This window comes from Sebastes umbrosus, chromosome 4, assembly GCF_015220745.1.
Source record: "Sebastes umbrosus isolate fSebUmb1 chromosome 4, fSebUmb1.pri, whole genome shotgun sequence".
NCBI classification, from domain to species: Eukaryota; Metazoa; Chordata; class Actinopteri; order Perciformes; family Sebastidae; genus Sebastes; species Sebastes umbrosus.
This window is the reverse complement of record NC_051272.1, coordinates 12,783,868-12,799,682: the sequence shown is the minus strand read 5'-3', so window position 1 is coordinate 12,799,682 and position 15,815 is coordinate 12,783,868. Positions and strand designations below refer to the sequence as shown.

General features: G+C 42.9%; 1 protein-coding gene across 1 annotated transcript in view; it reads left to right on the top strand.

Moving 5' to 3' along the window:
- Positions 1–229: 229 nt before the first annotated feature.
- lamb4 (laminin, beta 4) overlaps positions 230–15,815 on the top strand; it is a 30,114-nt gene continuing 14,528 nt past the window's right edge. Inside the window, exons 1-19 of the mRNA XM_037768708.1 lie at positions 230–477; positions 2,336–2,502; positions 4,437–4,572; positions 4,833–4,906; positions 5,098–5,286; positions 6,143–6,206; positions 6,559–6,773; positions 7,537–7,657; positions 7,745–7,933; positions 9,617–9,772; positions 10,440–10,543; positions 11,259–11,338; positions 12,302–12,500; positions 12,601–12,732; positions 12,836–13,021; positions 13,698–13,810; positions 14,805–14,925; positions 15,255–15,435; positions 15,637–15,780. Coding sequence (XP_037624636.1) covers positions 456–477; positions 2,336–2,502; positions 4,437–4,572; positions 4,833–4,906; positions 5,098–5,286; positions 6,143–6,206; positions 6,559–6,773; positions 7,537–7,657; positions 7,745–7,933; positions 9,617–9,772; positions 10,440–10,543; positions 11,259–11,338; positions 12,302–12,500; positions 12,601–12,732; positions 12,836–13,021; positions 13,698–13,810; positions 14,805–14,925; positions 15,255–15,435; positions 15,637–15,780 — 2,593 coding nt within the window. The 5' untranslated portion in view covers positions 230–455. The remainder of the gene's footprint in view (positions 478–2,335; positions 2,503–4,436; positions 4,573–4,832; positions 4,907–5,097; positions 5,287–6,142; positions 6,207–6,558; positions 6,774–7,536; positions 7,658–7,744; positions 7,934–9,616; positions 9,773–10,439; positions 10,544–11,258; positions 11,339–12,301; positions 12,501–12,600; positions 12,733–12,835; positions 13,022–13,697; positions 13,811–14,804; positions 14,926–15,254; positions 15,436–15,636; positions 15,781–15,815) is intronic.

Here is a 15,815-nt window from a genome sequence, read left to right as displayed (position 1 = left end):
CTAAACCCCATAAAAGCTCCACAGGTGCTTTATAGCCGCCCACTGCTCCTGATGCTGAGGATGGTTAAACCCAGAGGTCAAAGTTCATGTTTGTATGTGATGATTCTAATGAAGTTTAAGTTTGTGCTTTCTGTGTTTGGGGAGATGAAACTGACCTCAGATCGGCCGTCAGACAGTAGACTATACAGTTTAAGTTTGTTTGTGCTCCACAGGAGGGACTGAGAGAGTCCACCAGAGACCAGAGTCTATCAGAGACCAGAGTCCACCAGCGACCGGAGTCCAGCAGAGAACAGAGTTCAGCAAAGTCCATCAGAGTCCAGCAGAGACCAGAGTCCATCAGAGACCAGAGTCCATCAGAATCCACCAGAGACCATCAGAGTCCACCAGAGACCAGATTCCAGCAGAAACCATCAGAGTCCAGCAGAGACCAGAGTCAACAGGCGTCTCAACACATCATGATCTTCATCTTCTTCATAGGTGACTTCAGCTTGTTCACGTCACAATTCTGCTCATTGGCTTGTATTCCTGTAGAAAGAGAGCAGGTAGAGAAACAGGGTATTGATCCAGGTAAGATTTATCAGGTGTATTGACCAAGATCCAGGTATGATGTATCAGGTGTCTTCATCCAGAACCAGGTAGGATGGTATTGGATTTATTGATCCTGAGCCAGGTAGGATGATATTGGGTGTATTGATCAAGATCCAGGTACGATGTATCAGGTGTATTGATCAAGATCCAGGTGCGATGTATCAGGTGTATTGATCAAGATCCAGGTGCGATGTATCAGGTGTATTGATCCAGATCCAGGTACGATGTATCAAGTGTATTGATCCAGATCCAGGTACAATGAATCAGGTGTATTGATCCAGATACAGGTACGATGTATCAGGTGTATTGACCAAGATCCATGTATGATGTATCAGGTGTGTTCATCCAGATCCAGGTAGGATGGTATTTGGTGTATTGATCCAGATCCAGGCTCGATGTATCAGGTGTATTGATCAAGATCCAGGTATGATGTATCAGGTGTGTTCATCCAGATCCAGGTAGGATGATATTGGGTGTACTGATAAAGATCCAGGAACGATGTATCAGGTGTATTGATCCAGATCCAGGTGTAATGGTGGGGTTTGGAAACTTATTCCTTTTTCTTTTAACACTGTCTTGATTGGGATGTACTCCTTTCATTTCAGCAACACTTCAGTTGCATAGTCATGGTCGAAAGATGCTCGTTTACCCTCAAATGTGATCGGCTTCTTCTAGGCAGCGTGAAGGACTTTCTCCTTAGTTGCAAATTTCAGAAACTTTATAATGATAGATCTTGTGTGGCGTTAACTGGGGGCTTTGTGCCCAGAGCTCTGTGTACCCGCTCGTTACCTAAATCCATTTTCAAGTCCTCACTCAGTCCGGTCCTGATGAGGTTCTCCACAAAGGTATCATGAAGGTACCTTCTGCAGTTTCTTTTACGCTGTACAGCCTAATGTTGTTCCTCCGTAAGTTTCCTTCAACTTCCGTTACTTTGGCTTATAGGTGTACTTTACAACATAGAGGTTATTCCGTCTTTTGCACCTGTGCCCCATGTCTCCACATTTCAGACCCGTTGTTCGGCTTCTTCCAGCCTTTCGGTTGTGTCGTCTCCTCGATCTTCTGATTAACTGTACTCGTTCAGTTGTTTCGTAATGTTCACCTGGAAATTACTTTGGAAGTCAGAAAGTGTGTGATATCACTCCTGAGCTCTTGCATTTCCGTAGATATATCTTTCAACACTTCTCGTACAGTAATCGGTACTGCTTTCTCTCCTGCTAGCTCAGTAGCATCTTCGCCGCCATCTTCGTCTGTGTTGGTATTTTCTGTAACTGTAGGGTCTTCATCCAAATTTCTACCTCTTCTTTGTGTCTCAGAACGACCTTTATCCTTTCCCCCTCCCACCTTCCAACTCCAACTTAATTCTAGTTTGGTATTAACTCTGTTCTGTTTTCAGACGTGTGATCACTTGTTGAACTCTGATGGAGAATTCCACTACTTGTTGTCACTTGTTTTTCCTCTCAGTCTCCCTGAAAGCTTCTAATCTATACCTGTCTTTTATAAAAGACAATTCTCCACTCTCACATATAATATCTTATGTTATAACATTTATATATTTTATCATGGACTTTCATATATAATAAGATATGTACTGTGTATGATGTTGTTCCAGCTCTTTATTGAAGCTCTCTGATGTTTCAAACCACGTCTTTATTATTATATCAATTGGAAATATTCCTCATATCTGCTGAAACATGTTATACATAATTACTTGAAAATAAATCTTACCGAACCATCTGTCCTTCTGCAGTTTTTCTTCCAGCAGCTCGGCTCCAGGACCTCCAGGACCAGTGTCCCGGCGGCTCCTGTAACCCCCAGCTGGGTGACCTGATGGTGGGTCGAGCGGCTCAGCTGTCGGCCTCATCCACCTGCGGTCTGGATGGACCACAGAACTACTGCATCATCGGATACCTGGAGGTCAGAGGTCACCTGATATCATGGGAGGGTTTCTGTCTATAATCAAAGTCTCTACAGAAGGTGAAGAAAGGCCCTAGCCCTCTCCGATGAACTCAAACTGTTTATATACACCGATCGGCCATAACATTATGACCGCTGACAGGTGAAGTGAATAACATTGACTATCTCATTACAATGGCACCTGGCAGTGGGTGGGATATATTAGACAGCAAGAGAACATTTTGAACTTTGCACTTTGTGTTGGAAGCAGAAAAAAAATGGGCAATCGTAAGGATGTGAGCGACTTTGACAAGGGTCAAATTGTGATGGCTAGATGACTGGGTCAGAGCATCTCCAGAACTGCAGCTCTTGTGGGATGTTCCCGGTCTGCAGTGGTCAGGACCTACTAAAAGTGGTCCAAGGAAGGAATACTGGTGAACCAGCGACAGGGTGACGAGTTCGAGGTGTTGACTTGGCCTCCAAATTTTCCAGATCTCGATCCAATCGAGCATCTGTGGGATGTGTTGGACAAACAAGTCCGATCCATGGAGGCCCCACCTCACAACTTACAGGACTTAAAGGATCTGCTACTGACAGCTTGGTGCCAGATACCACAGCATACCTTCAGATGTCTAGTGGAGTCCATGCCTCGACGGGTCAGGGCTGTTTTGGCGGCAAAAGGGGGACCTACTCAATATTAGGAAGGTGGTCATAATGTTATGGCTGATCGGTGTATATACAGTATATATTGTGTATATATATATATATATATAGTATATACTATATATACTGTATATACAGCATATACAGTATGTTTATATTAGAGAGAGATAGAACTGAACTCTGTGAACTGTGTTCTCTCTCTGGTTTTAGTATTCTCTGTGTTCTTCTGTGTGATTGACGTGTTTCTGGCTCGCACTCTGACTTTCATACAGAAACATGTTCTGATCTGTCACTTCATTATCTGACGCTGTACTTTCCACCCTGAGGAATTACTTCTGCTCATTACTGCATTCTTCCCTCTGTCTTTTTTCCTCCTCCTGCAGTCTCTCATCTCTTCATTCTCTTCCATCGTTATTCTGTCACAGAAATGTTCTTTACTGTTCTGTGCTGTCAAGTTTTTTAGCTTTGGGGTAATCACCTGCTTGATGTGTACTCGTCTGACTTATATGATCTGACATATACTGTGTATATATACAGTATATACACCGATCAGCCATAACATTATGACAGCATGGGAACCCTGACCGGTCTGCGGCTTCGCAGCCCCATATGCAACAAACTGCGATGCACTGTGTGCTCTGACACCTTTCTATCGGAACCAGCATTAACTTTTTCCGCAATCTGAGCTACAGTAGTTCTTCTATTGGATCGGACAACACGGGCCAGCCTTTGCTCCCATCCATCAATGAGCCCTGGGTTTGGGTCTCACTCTGTCGCCGGTTCACCGGTTTTCCTTCCTTGGACCACTTTTGGTAGGTCCTGACCACTGCAGACTGGGAACATCCCACAAGAGCTGCAGTTTTGGAGATGCTCTGACCCAGTCGTCTTGCCCATTTTTTTCTGCTTCCAACACAAAGTTCAAAGTTCAAAATGTTCTCTTGCTGTCTAATATATCCCACCGACTGCCAGGTGCCATTGTAACGAGATAATCAATTTTATTCACTTCACTTCACTTGTCAGTGGTCTTAATGTTATGGCTGATCGGTGTATATATATGATATTCTCTACACTGGACTTTAACAAGTCCTGCAGTCTTATCTTCAACACTTCCAGTATTTTTTGTGTTGATAATTCTACTTGTTCACACATCAGCTCATCATGACTCAGTGTTTGACAGAATAAATCAGAGACTTGTACTAATCAATAATCAATATAGTGAAACATTGTATACGATGACGTATTGATGATGGTGATTATTTATCAGTTTGGTTTAATGTGTCTTCGTCCGTCAGGGGGAGCAAAAATGTTTCACATGCGACTCTCGGCTGCCGTACAATCGCTATAGCAACCCCGACAGCCACTTCATCGAGAACGTCATCACGACCTTCGACCCCGAGAGAAAATTGAAGTGGTGGCAATCTGAGAACGGTGAGTTTAAAACCGTCCAATCAGAAAAATCCAATGTTTTAAACCGAATGGTTTTTTGACTGTTTTTTTAATGAAGCAGTGAATCACCAGATGAAGCTGATTTTCCAAAAACACCTAAAGACAAGTTTCCTCACAGTTGTTAAATATGATGCTCAGTTTTCACTTAATTCAAACAGGTCGGAACATCAGGTATTTGTTTAGGTAACCTTCAATAATCATTATATGAATCAGTGAATAATCACCTGCTGTGTTGTCTGCAGGAGTTCATCAGGTCAGCGTCCGGCTGGATCTGGAGACTGTGTTCCAATTCAGTCATCTGGTCCTCACCTTCAAGGTAAAAACTGACCTTCATACATGAGAGGGAATGATCATATTTATATCATTATTCTCATTTTCATTGAAAAACCTATTAAAATGACTATGGTGTGATTTTGGAGGGAATCTGTACCAAACATAGATGTTTTATTAAGCCCTCTAGAATATAATGTGTACGCCAGGACCACAATATTTAATTTCTCTCTGCAGAGTTTCCGTCCAGCAGCCATGTTGGTGGAGCGATCAAAAGATTTCGGACGCAGCTGGAAGGTTTTTCGTTACTTTGCAGAAGATTGTTCGCTTCACTTCCCGTCAGTATCCGACCGGCCGGCCGACAGCATTGATGATGTCGTCTGTGACAGCAGATACTCCGGATCAGATCCGTCCACTGACGGAGAGGTAACACATTCAACTCAACTTCATTTAATATAGCCCAATATCACAAATCACTAATTTACCTCAGGGGGCTTTACAACCTGGACGGCGTACGACACCCTCTGTCCTTTTTGACCCTTGCGTTGCCAAAAAGAACAGGGGAAAAAAGTGTCAGTAAGAGCACCAGAACAGGGATTCCTCTTCAGAACGGACAGATGTGCAACAGATGAGCAGACCAACACAATAAAATTACAACAAAGCATAAGCGCAGTTTGACCTTTAAGTTTGGGGCTTCACAAAAAAACATCTAGAGGGAATGTGATTCCATTCATAAAGCCATAAAGTCGTCTTCCTGCTACTTCAGAAACTCCATTGACTGAGTGTTTGAAGGGCCGATTTTCATTTGGCTGTGTGTCGCTGCAGCGCTGGCAGTCGCCTACATGCAGAAGAATGCCACGCGGTCTCCCTCCACGCCGCAGCGCAGAACTCTCCCCGCTCAGAACACACCGGCAAAATCCGCAGACTTTTAACGGCGGTCATCTGACAAAAGTCCAAGATAAGCTTGAGTTGAGGCCAACACAACGTCAAAGGTCACCGCCAGCCTAACACACCGGCAAAGGTCCCCCGCCAGCCTAACACACTGGCAAAGGTCACCGCCAGCCTAACACACTGGCAAAGGACACCGCCAGCCTAATACACCGACAAAGGTCACCACCACCAAAACACACCAACAAAGGTCACCGTCAGCAACACACACTGACAAAGATGTGTGAAGTTTTTACATTCGTACCGCTCGTTGTTCTTTTACAAACACAGTTTATGTTTGTCTGTTTATGAATCAGTTTCATATTCAGATGTTTTTATTGTGTTTGTCCACCAGGTGGTGCTGAAAGCTCTGGATCCCATCTTTGAGATTGAAAACCCATACTCACCGAACATCCAAGGTGAGTACTGATCTTCACAGTAAATCACAGCTCAAGGTGTAGTAACCTGTAGGTATCCATGGCAACAGGACTGATGAGTTAACTAACTGACAGGTGAAACTAAACCAGTTAACCTGAACACTGACAAGGTGACCTCTGACCTCTGACTGTTTGCTCAGTCGACAGAAGAGATGGAATGAAGTCTCAGGGGTTAAAATAGAGAAAGATTCACCTCCGCTGGGTCTCATGTGAGATATATATATATACAGTATATGTATATATATATGTATGTGTGTGAAGAACATGTTTATATCAGACACTGAGAGAAGAACACATTAACACATAAAACCTGTTTTCTACTGGTCCTCCTCAGATCTGATCACCTTGACAAACATCCGTGTTAACTTCACTCGTCTCTTCACGCTGGGCGATACGCTGCTGGCTCGAAGACGCAGGAACCCTCAGGACAAATACTACTACGCTCTCTACAACATGGTGGTCCGAGGTAGCTGCTTCTGTAACGGACACGCCAGCCAGTGTACGCCTGTGGACGGAGGACGAGGGGACGTCTTCACCCAGACCGGCATGGTAAGGACCAGCACTGGTTCTGATCAGCAGACACATATCCCCCTCAGGTGTTTGTGGTGATGCGTCTGTGTTTCTGCTAATTTCCTATAAATATTAATTTCGCTCTTGTGTGTTTCTCAGCGGGGTTGTATGAGGTCCTTATCGGTCGGCGTGCCCCCAGCATAGGGAAACAGACAGGAGAAACCGGCACCGAAGCAAAGCAATACAGTGCTGTGGACGGGGACGGCAGAAAAACTTATTTTAGCACTTATTGAAAGGCACCTAAAAGAATCAATATCTGTTTAAGTGTACGCTATATCTAGAATATTTTCACGGCTTTCTCTTACCGTCAGACAGCCCTTTACTTCTCTTTTCCGACATGGAACTAAAGTAGATGTAGCTCAGTGGCTAGATAAGTTTTACTTTCAGTTCAGTTCGCCATCAGAAAATATTCTAAATATAGCGTACACTTAAAGTGATATAATTTTTTTAGGTAAGCCTTTAGGTGCTAAAATAAGTTTTTTTTTTGCCGTCCCCGTCCACAGCACTGTATTGCTTTGCTCCAGTGTCAGTACTCCTGTCTGTTTCTTGATGCACGCCGACCGTTATCTACTGTAATACACCTACTATGGAGAAATACCTCATACAACTCCACTGAGAAACACCTGGACTACAGAGTGACTTTACAATCAAATGTTGTGAGATGTCTTTTCTCAGATTAATGTCTGAAACCAAATGTCCACAGTTGTTGGAGCAGTTAAAGAGACATTTTTCTGTTCTTCAGGTTCACGGTCGATGCATTTGTCAGCACAATACAGCCGGAGAGAACTGTGAGAGATGTCAGGATTTTCACCATGACATCCCCTGGAGGCCTGGAGGAGAAAACACAGCCGACAGCTGCAGGCGTAAACCATTCCTCTTTATGTTGATACCAAACATGAACAGGGCAGCGTAAGGGTGAGGGTTCTTATTCATCTTCATGTGTCTCTCAGGATGTAACTGTTACGGTCACTCGGAATCGTGTCACTTCGACGCCGCTCGTTTTGAAGCGACGGGCGGCCAGAGCGGCGGCGTGTGTGACGACTGCCGCCATGACAGGACGGGGCCTCAGTGCGAACGATGTCGACCTTTTCTGTATCAAGATCCACAGAGAGCGGCTGACGACCCTCACGCCTGCATACGTACGCTTCAACTGCTTTCATTTACTTACTATATGTTTTTAAATTAAAAAAAGGGACATAAATAACATCTGCACCTGCTTCCAGATGTGTGATGTATTCTGTGTTACTGGATACAGACAGGTTAGATTTACTGTCGCTGTTTGACAGACAGTTGATCACAGTGAAACAATGAAAAACAAAATTATTAAAACAACTTTTACCAACACTAGAGAAGGCTTTAACTATTGGCAAGAAACACAAAATAAAACCAAATAAATAAATATATATAAAACATAAACAGTCACTGAAGAATGAGCATTCACTGACTCCACATTGGATTTCAACTGAACACACTGTCGTCGTAGAGAATACCAAAGAGATGCTGTTGACTGGAGTTGACATGTTGCCACTGCCTGGTGTAGATTTGGCGTAGAGTTGAAACTACACCTCAGTAACCGTTGTTCAGCTAAACGCTGCCACCTGCTGACAGAAGATACAAACAACAGTTAAAACTGGTTTTGCAATCCTCTGTACATTACTCTGAAGGGACAAAAAACAAAACTGAGAATACAAACAAGTTCATCAACAAGTTTCTGAGCTCTGGTCAGAAAAGTGTATGAATATGACCTTCAGGTTATGATGTCATAGTTGACCTGTTTCAACCTTGCTCTGACCGTCACTGTGGTCTAAATAGAAGGATACCCTCGAGGTTTGTCCTCCAGACCAGATGAGAACTAAGTCCTAACTTGTTAACCTAAAAGTGGGGTCAGCTGAGTCAGCTCGTCCTCTTTGCCTTCCTCACCTCAGAGACAGGTGAAGGGAGGAAGATGAAGTCTGTCTCACCTCAGAGACAGGTGAAGGGAGGAAGAGGAAGTCTGTCTCACCTCAGAGACAGGTGAAGGGAGGAAGATGAAAATAAAAAAAGAGAATGATCATACAAACAAGTGGACAGCCAGAAAAAAAGTAGTATTTACATACGATGAAAAACATAAGTAAAAGAAAACAAACACTTGATGCCTTGTTTTGAATATTCGAAAAGGAGTGAGAAGAAGTACAAACTTATTTAATCCCACCTCTTCTCCATAAATCATTCATTAATAATTAACCAGCTTCTTTATTGAGATATATATATATACTCTAATTAATTTTCCTAAACTTGTCCAACGATAATTATTACCTTTTATCTCTGTCATACAGAAATATAAATTATTTACTGATATAATTATCCTTCAGTCCAGAATACCAATTCATTACTTATAATGTATCTTAATCAATATACAAATTCATTACTTACATATTTATCTTAATCATATTGACAAGTTGTTATCTTTTCGTGTATGCACATATTATTATTTATAATATACAATACGCACATGAAATGCAATATGCAATATATATAAATATATATCTATATATATAGATATATACATATATACATATATCTATATATATATTTATATATACAATACACAGCATCGGACCATGCATATAAAATACAATATAAAATATTTAGATTATACATTATTTTTATACCCAAAATCCTATATATCTACAAATTTACATTATTCTTTACAGAAAAAATAGGAAGATAGACTAAGAGAGAATAAATATTAAGTAACAACATGTGCGTGTGATTGGAGGAGAGTATTACCTGTAGAGGGCGGAGCCTGTGTGAGTTAGAACTTACGTGTTCCTGTGTTCCAGCGTGCGACTGCGACCCGGCCGGTTCTCAGGGTGGCGGCCTGTGTGACCCTCTGAGCGGCCAGTGTGTCTGTAAAGAAAACGTGGAGGGTCATCGTTGCGATCGCTGCAAACATGGCTTCTTCAACCTCAGACCGGACGACCCCACCGGCTGTCAGGGTGAGAAATAATTTAATTATAACATTTCATTGACCTTTATTATAGCTTTTTTTTATAAACAAACAGCAGTGAAGCTTCAGGTTCGTGTTTAAAGGTCCCATATTGTAAAAAGTGTTGTGTCTTTTTTATTATGAAGCAGGTTTAAGTGATATATAAATACTGTGAAAGTATCAAAACGCTCAATCCACAGAGAAATACACTCGGCCGTATTCACAAACTGACTTTAAACAAGCCGTCAGGATTTCTGTTCATTTGTGATGTCACAAATCTACAACATATAAACCATTTCACAGTTTTAAACGTAAACATTCTAAATGTGTCCCAGTTTATTTCCTGTTGCGGTGTTTGTGAGCTGACAGGAAGTAGACATGGACCCAAGCTGTTGCCTAGCAACACAATTCCATTGAAATGTACTAAAACGGAGCATTTCAGACAGAGGGCATTTTTATATATAATACAGGCATATTCAGGCAGAAATTAAACAACATTATGAACCTGAAAATTAACATCATATATTTGGTATATAATATATATTCTAATATGGGACCTTTAATGCTAAAGTAGTCATGACAACAAGTATGAGATGATGCTGATTCTTCTTCTAGAAACGTTGATGCAGATTCGTTCATCATGTCTGTCTGATGGTGTGTGTGTGTGTGTGTTTCAGTGTGCAGGTGTCATGTTTTGGGAAGTATCGGGTCATGTGATCAGCAGACAGGAAGTTGTGAATGTGACCATTTGGCAAGCGGACCGCTGTGTGATCGATGTCAGGTAGGTTTTATCCAGAGGTCAACCTCCAGGTCTGAACAGAGTCTTAAACCTGTCTAAATAGAGTCTAAATCGCTAGTTTCAAGTCTTCTTCAATACAGCATGATGTTCATTTAGTAAATTATGGTCCCGTTTAGAGTCAAATAGACCATAAAGCAGAGTATGCTTTAGGGCGGGGCTACCTTGTGATTGACAGGTCGCTACCACGGCGTTGTCCGGTCTGAGGATTCAAAACCGCCGTCCATAAGTCAGTGGGTGACGTCACGGTGACTACGTCCACTCCTGAGGCCTGTACTACGAAGCGAGTTCAACATACCCAGGGTATCTTCTCGTTATCTGGTTTAACTAACCCTAACAAACGAGATCCCGCTAAGCGGTCCTACGGAGGTGGTTATCATCTCCATCTGGCTGTGAGCGCGTTCACATGAAAGGGGCGTGTTTGCAGCATATGACCAGAATTCACCAGAAACAACAGTTCGATCAATCAACCAAGAAGATGTTTTGAATCCAAGAAATATATTTTTTATTCTCTGTTTCTAACAAACCAATTAAAGCTGAGTCTGAGTTTCTGAGTTCATTCTGAATATTGACTAATTAAATATATAACATGAATAAACTGTGGTTACAGTGATGATACTGAACAACAGCAACATCTGACAGCCAAGTGAAGAAAATAATCAGTTAATTTAAAATGTTTCTATGTTTGTTTTGTGGTCAGGCAGGTTTCTGGGGTTTGGGAAACTCCGTGTTCAGATGTTCACCCTGCGACTGTGATATTGGAGGAGCTCACGGCACCATGTACGTTTCCTCTGATTTTATTTTGCTTTGAAAATATTTAGTCTCAATCTGCTTTTATACAACAAGTTCATGAGTGAACTAATGATAAAGGTCAGGTGAGTTTCATTTTTACGGATTAGTCTGAGAAGTGTTAACAATACAACACCCGATATGAGATAAAGAAAAACTACAGAATAACCCTTTAACAGGAAAAAAAACACAGAGGAATGTCAGGGAAGTAAACAGAAGAGGAATCCCTCCTCTGGACAGACAGAGTGATGGATGTCTCCGTTACATCTCGTGTACGTGACATATCGTGAATGTGAAACCTTGTGTACGTGAAACCTTGTGTACGTGACATCTCGTGTACGTGACATCTCTTGTACGTGACATTTCGTGTACGTGACATTTCGTTTGCGTTACATCTCGTGTACGTTACATCTCGTGTACGTGATATCTCGTGAACGTGACATCTCGTGTACGTGACATCTCGTGAACATGACATCTCGTGAACGTGACATCTCGTGTACGTGACATCTCGTGTACGTGACATTTCGTGTACGTGACATTTTGTTTGCGTTACATCTCGTGTACGTTACATCTCGTGTACGTGATATCTCGTGTACGTTACATCTCGTGAACGTGACACCTCGTGAATGTGAAACCTTGTGAACGTGACATCACATACACAACCTCTGGACAGACAGAGTGATGGATGTTTCCCTTACATCTTGTGAAAGTGGCATCTCGTGAACGTGGCATCTCGTGAACGTGGCATCTCGTGAACGTGGCATCTCGTGAACCACTGATGTTAAACGCGGTGAACACAAACACAGACTGAGGTCAGATCTGTGACCTTTGGGGTTTTCAGTTGGTTTGACTCCAGATAAACAAGAAACACGTGATTTCATCATGTCATGATTCAGACACGTCCAACAGAAAAACTCTAAAGCAGCTCAAGTGTTGCACTTTCTGTCTCCTCAGGTGTTCTCCGGAGGACGGACAGTGTCACTGCTTACCCAACATGGTGGGTCGGCGCTGCTCTGACCCCGCCCCCGGCTATTTCCTGCCTTCATTGGACTACTTCCTGTACGAGGCGGAGCTCGCGGCTCCGCTGGATGGAGGAAGCTCTTCTTCTCCTTCTCCTTCTTCTACTACTCCTGCTCCTCCTTCTTCTTCTCTGGTGTGTAACGATGAGTAAATGTGACTATCAGAGAGATTAGTGACAGTATCGGTGTGAATACTAACAATATTAACGTGTATTTATTTTTGTGTATTTCCAGTTGAACCCAGTAGTTTTACCACAGTGTGAGAAGTATTACAGAGAACAGGGTTACGACTTCAAGTTCACTAATGGACGAGTCGTTCTGGTTCGAAGGACTCGACAGCTTACTCGCCGGAGGAGACAGGGACAGGTGGGACGTTTCATTCATTTCCTGCTACACTTTTGTTTTGACCAATGGGGGGTCCCAGCCTGACCTTTCAGCCAATCAGATCATAATTTTTTCTGTCTTGCAGCGCTACAGTCTCCCTCTGGAACCAGGTCATGCCCTGCAGATTATTCCCCGTCAGACAGCTGGTCAGCCGATCACCTGGACCGGCCTGGGATTGGTCAGGGTGTTGGATGGGGCGGGGCTTAGGTTCACTGTGGACAACCTCCCATCATCGATGGATTACCAGCTGGTGATTCGTTACGAGCCCGAGGTAATGACAACTGTCAGGGTTCTGGTCCTGGTTCTGGTTCTGGTCCTGGTTTCGGTTTGAGTATTTACAGGCCAGGGTCTCATTTATAAACATAAACACACAAAAAAAGGGGTTGAAAATTGCAAACACCACTCTAAGCATAAATTGGGATTTATAAATAAAAAAAAATGAAAACGAGGAAACTCTGACCGATGTGTACGCACATTATTGAGACACCGATGGGGTGCTGAACTGAAGCCAGATTGTAAAAATTAAATGTGAGCTTAATCATTATACGTATAACGATGTAGTCCGGCGAGGAGAGGGCTGGACCGAATGCTACCGACACTCATGGTCAGCTGTGGAGCACAATTATTCCTTTCCAAAAACGTGTTTTGGGGTGTTAATTACATTGCCACCACGAGCCCGATTGGGGTCATACTTCTTGGAAAGCATTTGCACATCATTTCAAGTTATTGGGCCAAGTTTCATGTTACTAGCTCGTTCCAGCTCACGGCAATTTAAGCCGCAGCATGAGAAGACAAAAAATAATAAACCAGCCCAACCTCAACAGGGTTCTGCCCCTAAATAAGTAGTAAAAGTAAACTTTGCCTGCATGATGACTTTCACTTTCTGTCTGCTTTAATGTGATTTTTTTTCTTCCTGTAATATAACGTCAGCTGATCTTCTTCTGCAGTCTCCATCTGATTGGCTGGCTTCAGTCAGCATCATTGCAGAGTCACGGGGTGACGGCCGTTGCAGCAGCGACCCGACAGGAAGCAAAACTGTGGTTCTTCCTGGAAACAGCAGGTGAGACACCGTCGGTGAACAACAGAGAGTCTGTTTGCTGGCTGAAAGGTCCCATGACAGTTCAGGTGAAAAGTGCATACAGTATACTGTACACACTGTATATATACATATATATATAAAAACTCTTAAAGACGCAGAAACTGACTATCCTCCATAATGTGTTGAATGGCTCTATACCAGCATAGACTGCTGACAGACAACAGTTATTATTCACATAGTGACCACTAGAGGTCGCTGTCAGGTAAACGTCACCTTGTACTAATGATGTACAGCTTGGGGCCCTTCTGTGAGGAGTTTGCATGTTCTCCTCGGTTAGCGTGGGTTTACTCCGGGTTCTCCAGCTTCCTCCCACAGTCCAAAGACATGCAGGTCAGCGTGGGTTTACTCCGGGTTCTCAGGTTTTCCTCCCACAGTCCACAGACATTCAGGTTAGTGTTGATTTATTCCGGGTTCTCCAGCTTCCTCCCACAGTCCAAAGACAGACAGGTTAGTGTGGGTTTACTCCGGGTTCTCAGGTTTCCTCCCACAGTCCAAAGACATGCAGGTTAGTGTGGGTTTACTCCGGGTTCTTCGGTTTCCTCCCACCATCCAAAGACATGCAGGTTAATTGTTGACTCTAAATGTCCAGTAGGTGTGAATGGTTGTCTGTCTCTACGTGTCAGACCTGTGATAGTCTGGTGACCTGACCGCCTTCATCCAATGTCAGCTGGGATCGGCTCCAGCCCCCCCACCCCCCCGACCCTGAATGGGACAAACGGTTACAGATAATAGATGGATGGATGGATGTTATATATGTGATGACATTAAAACAACAAAACTAAAACCAGAAATCATGTGACAGTTCAGCTTGTTTTATGTACAGATGTGTGTCGTGCCATTTACTGTCAATTGTTTGTTTGTTAACTGTTGTTTGTTCTGTATACTGTCGTCATTTGATTGATTGTTTGATTGTTTGATTGATTGATTGTTTGTTTGTTTGTTTGTTTGACTCCAGAGGGGGTGTTCTGGACTCTCCGGTGTGTCTGAACGCAGGCGGTAGGTACTTTGTGGACGTCGTCTTTAACAAACAGCCCGAATCTGACGGTTCTCCCAGCTCACACATCCTGATAGACTCGGTGAGTAACTCTTCATCTGTTCAGCTTCAACTCATTCTGAGTGATTGACAGTCTGACTGTCCAATCACAGCTTAGCAGCAGTTACTAGTAACAGCGGGTGTGTCAGTGTTTGTATATCTCCACATGTTGCAGCGTTATACATGGTGCTGTACCTAGAGAGAGACTCTTTATTAAAAGAAGGTTGAGTCCATTTATCACCTTTCTAAAATCAAAAAAACACGAGAGCAAAAGTGAACCTGAACCTAACAAGTATCAATTAGATGCTTTTAAGATGGTTCATTAAATATTATGTATTGAATTATTTACTTATATGTTTGTTTGTTTTTCAGATGGGTCTGATTCCCAGCATCGAGTCTGTCCAAGATTTCTGCTCCCAGAGTGATCTTGACTCTTTCCGACGCTTTCGCTGCATTGGATTAGCTGCCGAGCTCGGTCCACAAGAGTCGCTACCGGAAGTCTGTGAAGGACTCATCAAGAGCATATCGGCACGAATCCACAAAGGGGCTGTTGGTAAGTACTTCATCACATATCAACAACGGAGCTGTTAGTTAGTAGTTCTTCAAATATCAACACCAACAACAGAGTAAGTAGTAGTCATAAGTAGTTCAACACATCGCCTCTAATCCATAACTGAGCTGTTTGTTTTTATAAAATTCAACAGTTTTTGTTTCACTTTCATCACATTCATCTCTGTGTTTTGCCGGTTGTCAGTTTGCAGGTGTAACGCCGTCGGCTCTCTTGGACCATCCTGCAGTAAACTGGGAGGGCTATGTGAATGTAAACACAATGTGATTGGCCGTTGCTGTGATACCTGTGCACCACTGACGTTTGGCTTCGGACCTGATGGCTGTAAACGTAAGGAGTTCTCACAACCGACATCCGAAAGCACA